This window comes from Clytia hemisphaerica, unplaced genomic scaffold (assembly GCF_902728285.1).
Source record: "Clytia hemisphaerica strain Z4C2 unplaced genomic scaffold, Clytia hemisphaerica genome assembly, whole genome shotgun sequence".
Lineage (NCBI taxonomy): Eukaryota > Metazoa > Cnidaria > Hydrozoa > Leptothecata > Clytiidae > Clytia > Clytia hemisphaerica.
Genome location: NW_027104170.1, coordinates 15,149 through 22,742, shown reverse-complemented (window position 1 = coordinate 22,742; position 7,594 = coordinate 15,149). Strand labels below are relative to the sequence as shown.

At 35.0% G+C, this 7,594-nt stretch overlaps 2 protein-coding genes across 2 annotated transcripts; one reads left to right on the top strand and one right to left on the bottom strand.

Annotated features, from left to right (window-relative positions):
* The first annotated feature begins 237 nt into the window (after positions 1-237).
* LOC136814297 (microfibril-associated glycoprotein 4-like) lies at positions 238-2,038 on the top strand. The gene is made up of 2 exons (XM_067070821.1): positions 238-774; positions 1,122-2,038. Exons 1-2 carry the CDS (start codon positions 276-278, stop codon positions 1,580-1,582), a joined length of 960 nt encoding a protein of 319 aa, XP_066926922.1. The 5' UTR covers positions 238-275; the 3' UTR covers positions 1,583-2,038.
* A 3,388-nt stretch (positions 2,039-5,426) lies between these two features.
* Positions 5,427-6,630, bottom strand: LOC136814296 (uncharacterized). The gene is made up of 3 exons (XM_067070820.1): positions 5,878-6,630; positions 5,640-5,721; positions 5,427-5,539 (listed from the first exon to the last, which is right to left on the bottom strand). Exons 1-3 carry the CDS (start codon positions 6,010-6,012, stop codon positions 5,427-5,429), a joined length of 330 nt encoding a protein of 109 aa, XP_066926921.1. The 5' UTR covers positions 6,013-6,630.
* Between the last annotated feature and the right edge of the window lie 964 nt (positions 6,631-7,594).

Here is a 7,594-nt window from a genome sequence, read left to right as displayed (position 1 = left end):
GCCCCCCCCCCAAGTATTAATAGGATTAATGCTTCCAAGAGTCTTCGTCAAACAAGAGTATGTTCTCGCGACTTTTTTTGCAACCAAGATCTTATTAGTGTACATATTTAGAGTTATACTTAAAGTATTCAGAGCCTTGACTATGTAATATTGAACGCAACATTACATTATACCGAAGGTTAACACCACTACAAAACTATCGGCAAATCACTAAACTCATTTATTGTCTCCTTTTCTTCTGATTTCAGGAAGTCAATCCAAAGAAGAACACCAAGATGCATATTATGTGGCTTCTTGTCCACCCCTTACTCATTCTAAACCTACTCAAAGGATCTTTTGGTAAGAGCCTCAACCTCATTGGTAAACACAAGAAGACCACTCTAATACCATACCATACCATACAAACACCAAAGCTTCAACAATGCTTCTCGATATGCCATTATAGTAAGAAATGTCGTGTAATGGAAACGACCCAAACAAATTCATTCAATTGTAAATTCTTCGATGTTACATTGCAAGCCTCAGATATTACTGGCCCGGATCTTAACACAAATATTTATGCTGAAACACGCAACTGTCAAGATTTGTACAATATCGGAGTACGGGCATCAGGAGATTACCACCTCAATCTTTTTGGTGATGGATACGAATATCTATTGTTTTGTCATTTTGATGCAGATGGAGGATGGATCGTTATACAAAGACACATTGATAATGAATTCTCTTTTCATCGCCAATGGGACGTATACAAAGAAGGATTTGGTGACTCTAAAGGTACTCTTTCTTTTCTAGTTCACTTCAACCTAGATAAGGTTGTATTGCATAATGTTGTGATCTCTCTCGTGATACGCAAATTAAAATTACACTTTCTTTTATAAGGACAAGAAAATTTTTGTTAAGGTTTTGGCAATTTTAACTCAAATAGTTCCTGCTATCCTGTCCTCGCTTTTAGGGAAAAGTTGGAGTATTTCTAGAGATAACAACCAACTTCACCCTTCCTTAGTTAATAATTTGCATAAAATTCCGCACAGGCTTATTCTTAAATTGTACTTATTTTTTGACGTTTGAGTGTAAGATGGAACAAGATAATTATATCTAAACTTACTTTCTTATTCATATAGGAAGTTTCTGGTTGGGTTTAGAACTAATCCATAAAATCACCCGAGATCAATCTCAACAAGTCAAGATTGAAGCATTATCTTTTAGTGGCGATTCTGCTATGGCGAAGTATGGTGCATTTTCAGTCGCAAGCGAAGATAAAAACTATCTTTTATCTGTTGATGGTTTCGATGCAATCGCAAGTAACAATATGGATATTTTAAAATATTCCATTGGAATGGAATTCAGCACCTTGGAAAGAGATAACGATAATTATGAACATAATTGTGCAAATGGTTGGAATAGTAGAGGTGGCTGGTGGTACGATACATGTGGGGATTTCATGCCAAATGCTCAGTGGTATCCAGAAGAACAAGCATACAAACCGGTTGGCGATGGATGGAAGGGTATGAGGTATGGACCCATTACTGAATCGTGGACTTTGAAATCAACACTGATATTGATCAAACCAAAAGACAATTAATCGAACTGTATTGTTCAAATTCATGAAATGAATTCTCTGTTCAAAAAAAGATGCAGCGTGCCTTTTGCCGAAAAAGATAAGCGAAAGAGACTTGGCTCTTTTCAATTGACGGCAGATTTTGGTGTCAGTACTGTGGTAGTTGTACTTTGGCCAAAATCTTGACTTTAAAATTATTTAATACTGATAAAAAATCTGGAAGAAAATATTTACAGCAGACATACACCAAGGGCATGTGTGTTAGCGAAACTTTGCTTGGTAATTAAACAGGATCTGCTTGGATATTATGTAAAATGCAATAATTTAACGTATTGTGAAATGTTATTTATGTATTTCAACGTCATCAAATAGGGCATTTCTAGTTTATTTTTTCTGTATTTAAGTTACATTTTATACGACCTGTTTTCGTGCACATTGTATATAGCCATCTTTGATGAAATAAAGTTTGTTGTAACATAACAGGTTAATTTGTGTCGATCTTAGTTTGGAAATGAGTGTGATTAATTACATGCGTCCCGTGCCCTCGTGGGGTCGACAAAAAAATCTAGCGTGTCAGAAAAAAAATCTCGTTGGTAGTTCGTGGGTCTGAATAAAAAAAAATCTAGAGTTCAGCATGAACCGCTCGAAAGAGTCTCATTTGTGCTAACTTTTAAATGCAAGAAGAATTTAGTGTTTCCCATAAGGGTATCACTATTTCTTTCGGGGCAAGCAGATGCAAAATCTATAAAGAACGGAACAAAAGTTTTCCGGAAAAATAAGAACACATAGCTGGAAGCAAAATCGTTAAAAAATGAGTAAGTGATGAATGCGACGAAAAATTAGAAATGACGAATTCTTTTCAAATCAAAAACTAAAAAATCCTTTTATTTAAGGCTTAGGGACAATTTTTTCGCGTTAGTGCAATACAACATGCAACCAACACAAGAAAAAAAGTGCGTGTCCCATGGTTTCTTTTTTGCTTCATGGAACAAAAAGTGAGAGAAATACCCAAAAGACACGCTGATTTTGTCCCCAGGGACAAAAGTGAGAGACACTAATGTTATTCATGATATTCATGACGTAATGTTTTCTACGGAAAGACCCCGGCTTTTGCAAGTAGTGGCAAATTTTATATATACAACTTTTGTCTAGTTTAAATTTGCCACTACTGGCTAAAAACGGGGTCTTTCCGTAGAAAACATTACGTCATGAATATCATGAATTAAAAGTGTTGTCGATTTCACTTTTATTGATAGAAGAAATCAAAAAAAATATCAATCCAATCGCCAGAAATCAGGGCCCGCGCCACGATTTTGAAAGTGAGGGGGCCAATAAAAATATAGTGACTAAAGGAGGCGCAACCATGGTTTGCTCCGACAGGCGGGAAAATTTTCAATTTTGACCTGCCTTATTTGGCTAAAACAGCTTCCTTTTTGTTCTGATTTTCAGAAAGATAACAAATATTTATTTAAGAAAACATGAAAAAAGGGACAAGAAAACTGTTGAATTTGTTTGTTTAGAACAAAAGAGTATAATTAGACTTATTTAAGTGTCCATCGGTCCTCTTTTAGAAAGGTTCTAACGTTCTTATTGGCACGCGCACAGAAAAGAAAAAAATAATTAGGTGAAGAGAAATTCTTTTTGGCTTTGCAAAATAGTGGTGGCACGGGCCCTGGAAATGCTTTTTCTCTAAAAACGACATAAGGGAATACACAAAATCCAAAAAAAAACATTTTTAGGCAGTTTTTAGCCCAAATTTGCCCCCAAATATTTTTTTCTCGAAAATCGGGCTCTGCCACTTTTTCGGAATCACCATTTTGCATCACTGTGCAAAAAATTAGAAAAAACTAATGAGCCAATCCCGAGAAAAGCTGGTAACAGACGAACGAACATCAGTTAATTTAAAGGACCTCCTTGGTAGGTCCAAAAAACCGTTGACCAGGATGACGGATGACACAAAACTCGATGTTCAACACATTGAGTTTGAAGCCCGAAGGGCTAGAGGCGAAACTTTAACCCTTCTTAGGCAAGAGAAATTGAACCCACTTATTTCCCATCCAAAAAGCGTATAGAACGCGCCGTACTCATGACGACGGATTGTATCTAGCGGTTCCTTTTTGAAATCTAGCGATAGGTTTTAGTTTCAATCCGGCGCTTGTGTAGACTAGAGTCTACTTTTGGCTGAACTTTGCTTTTTGATAATTTTTTTATGACGCTGAGTCCAGTGAAGTAGACTAGGAGCATTTGGCGAGGTCGCCATTTTGAAAAAAAAATGCTCACCCTCGACTCCATGGCTTATCTAACCCCCTTACGCTATTGATGATTCTGATGGACGCGTTGACGGGGGATATAAGCCCTGGTGCACTTTAAAAACGAAAGTACTTTTAGGCATGTACGCGAAACGTATGTCGATTAGCATAATCCCGCCATTTTACAAATTCCGAGAATTTGAAAAAATCAAAACAAACTATAAAATGTGTAATGAATGGCTGATGTAAATAGTAAATTTAAAAGTCAAAGACAGACTCTCAACACGAAGAAGTTGAAGTATGAAGAACTCTTGGCAAACCAATCAATTGACAAAATTGCAAAATGTCATTTAATAGGGTGTATGATGAAATGGCAAAAATTGACTTTTTTTCTGGAAATGTTATTTGGACAACTTTTTCTGGTAATTTAATCTATTTGAAGACTTTCTGCGAAAAAATTAATTCAAAATCTTCAAAATTGACCGTTTGCCCCAGGGTTTTGTAAAATCGATATTTTTGAAAATTTGCGAAAAACAGGGTTTTTGCCTGAAAAAAAATCCTAAAACCAGCTGTGTTGGTGCTACAGCCTGAACTTGGGCCTTCCCCTGTTCCTGGCCAAACGTAGTCGGCTAGAATGTAACAATGATAAGCTCTTCATACATGAACCTTTATTAAAAGTAGGTTTTTAGGCCAAAAATGACTGAAAACGCGAAAAAATGAGGTTTTGCCTGAAAAAACCAATCCTTAATCCTGCTGTGTTGGTGCTACAGCCCTGAAATCAGGCCCAAAATGTTCCTTGGGAAAAAGTAGGATTAGAATGCAACAAAGATACAGCTCTATCATATATAAAAATTACAAATAATGTAGGTTTTTAGGCCAAAAATGACCGAAAACGCGAAAAAATTGGGTTTTGTCTGAGAAAAAATTCTAAAACCTGCTGTGTTGGTATTACAGCCCTCAAATTGGGCCCATAATGTTCCTTGGGAAAAAGTAGGATCAAAATATAACAATAATATAGCTCTATCATATATAAAAATTACAAAAAAATGGGTTTTTAGGTCAAAATTGACCGAAAAAGGCGAAAATTACTCAAAATCAAGATTTTCAGTGCTTAAAGCATATTGAATCAATTTCTGACACTCTTAAGTGCTTTAAAGTGATAAAATAGATGTTTCATTATATATAATTTAGTATAATAAGCTATCCTAATGGCAAAATTGAGCAAAAATTTGGGTTTTTAAGGGATTTTTTTATCAAAAATACCCCCAAAATAGCGGAAAATAGCGATTTTTGAGCTTTCATAACTTTTAAAGGCTCAAATCCAAGACTTTGAAACTTGGCATAATGAAAGAAAACTATTTGAACTGTTAAAATAACAAACTAATTTCTAAAAATTATGAATCTCAAAACTCATTCTCAATCTAAAATCTTAACAAAGCGAACCTTGGAACTGAAAGAACTAAAGAAACTTAGCAAAAAGTAAAAAAAAATTCAGAAAATCTTTTCCACTAAATCAACATTTGTCATCTCAAAGATAATAAAGTCTGTGCGTGCTGAACTTGCTTATTTCTAAGCAAGGCTTGATGGGCACTACAGAGTTTCTATGTATGGTTACATTGTCAGAGTTCGAAGTTCGAAGGCCATTTCCAAAGACTTTTCATTTGGTCATTTACACTAACAGGTGTCATGAAATTGCAGTTCACATCTTCTGTACCAACTCTCACAACTTCACCTAAAAGTAAAAAGAATGTCATTACTAAGTAAAAGATCAGGTGTTTCTTTCATTATTTAACACAGTATTATACATACTTAAAGGTGAAATAAAATCTAACCTGGGTAAAAACCATCTTCGAATGCTCCAATAAGAAAATCTCCAACAATGGGTGGCCAATCTGAATCTCTTGCCTTTCCAACCTATATATTGAAGAAAATGATACATAAACTTTGAAATCTAGAGCATATTGAAATGATAACTTAAGTGCTTGTTTTTCCTCTGATTGGTAAATCAATTCACTTATCCTGAAAAACACAAAGGTTCATGGAATAGGTGGGCTTAAGATTTCAAGTTACCTCTTTTCCTCTAAAATTTTCTTGTTCATCGTGTTGAGTTATACCATCCATCAATTCATCTTGCTCTCCTTCCACCTCTGCTTCATTGTCAGTTGTACTTGCATTATTATTGATTGCATTCTCAAGATCCATCATGTCAGCTAAAACTCTAAATTCCAGTTGAGATGTGATTTGAGTCGTCAAATTCTTCACCTTCTGCTCAACTGTTAAGTCACGTTGTTTAAACAAAAGGGACACGTTGTCTTCACTTTATAAAAGGTGAACTTTCTGAACCTGATCTCCAAATCCAATGCTTTTTGAAGCCCTTTTTCTGTACCATTCCAGTCTTGAACCAGGGTGTCAAGCTCTTCAATTGTAGTGATTGGCCCTTGGTGGGATTTTTTGCAAGCAGATACACACCCGATAACTTTGTTGCTGGTTGCTAGCTTGGCTGCATCTTCTTCATCAACATTGCTGGCTATCACTTCTTTTTGTTTTTGTACAAATCTTTGTTGTTTAATTTCCAATGTACAGGCTATCTTTCTGTTCGTTTTTAATTTTGCCAAATTTCAAAGTCTTGAATTGGCCTTTAAAAGTTATGAAAGCTCAAAAATCGCTATTTTCCGCTATTTTGGGGGTATTTTTGATAAAAAATCCCTTAAAAACCCAAATTTTTGCTCAATTTTGCCATTAGGATAGCTTATTGGACTAGATTATATATAATGAAACATCTATTTTATCACTTTAAAGCACTTAAGAGTGTCAGAAATTGATTCAATATGCTTTAAGCACTGAAAATCTTGATTTTGAGTAATTTTCGCCTTTTTCGGTCAATTTTGACCTAAAAACCTATTATTTTGTAATTTCTATATAATGATAGAGCTATATTATTGTTATATTTTAATCCTACTTTTTCCCAAGGAACATTATGGGCCCAATTTGCGGGCTGTAGTACCAACACAGCAGATTTTAGGATTTTTTCTCAGACAAAACCCCATTTTTTCGCGTTTTCGGTCATTTTTGGCCTAAAAACCTACATTTTTTGTAATTTTTATATATGATAGAGCTATATTATTGTTACATTCTAATCCTACTTTTTCCCAAGGAAATTTTGGGCCCAATTTCAGGGCTGTAGCACCAACACAGCAGGTTTTAGAATTTTTTCTTAGGCAAAACCCCATTTTTTCGCGTTTCCGGTCATTTTTGGCCTAAAAACCTACATTTTTTGTAATTTTTATATATGATAGAGCTATATTATTGTTACATTCTAATCTACTTTTTCCCAAGGAACATTTTGGGCCCAATTTCAGGGCTGTAGCACCAACACAGCAGGATTTAGGATTTTTTTCAGGCAAAACCTCATTTTTTCGCGTTTTCGGTCATTTTTGGCCTAGAAACCTACTTTTAATAACTTTCATGTATGATAGAGCTATATCATTGTTACATTCTAATCCTACTTTTTTCCAAGGAACATTTTAGGCCCAATTTCAGGCTTTAGCACCACCAGAGCTGGTTTTAGGATTTTTTTCAGGCAAAACCCTGTTTTTCGCAAATTTTCAAAAATATCGATTTTACAAAACCCTGGGGCAAACGGTCAATTTTGAAGATTTTGAATTAATTTTTTCACAGAAGGTCTTAGAATAGATTAAATTACCAGAAAAATTTGTCCAAAGTGCAATTCTGAAAAAAAGTCATTTCATCATACACCCTATTTAAACGAAACTTGATTGGCAGAGAT

Excerpts from the sequence above, each read along its gene's own strand:
- LOC136814297 (XM_067070821.1), top strand. The coding sequence starts at position 276 with ATGCATATTATGTGGCTTCTTGTCCACCCCTTACTCATTCTAAACCTA. Across the intron at positions 775-1,121 it reads AGGATTTGGTGACTCTAAAG|GAAGTTTCTGGTTGGGTTTA; the intron begins GTACTCTTTCTT and ends TTATTCATATAG.
- LOC136814296 (XM_067070820.1), bottom strand. The coding sequence starts at position 6,012 with ATGATGGATCTTGAGAATGCAATCAATAATAATGCAAGTACAACTGAC. Across the intron at positions 5,722-5,877 it reads AAAATTTTAGAGGAAAAGAG|GTTGGAAAGGCAAGAGATTC; the intron begins GTAACTTGAAAT and ends TTCAATATATAG. Across the intron at positions 5,540-5,639 it reads CGAAGATGGTTTTTACCCAG|GTGAAGTTGTGAGAGTTGGT; the intron begins GTTAGATTTTAT and ends TTTTACTTTTAG.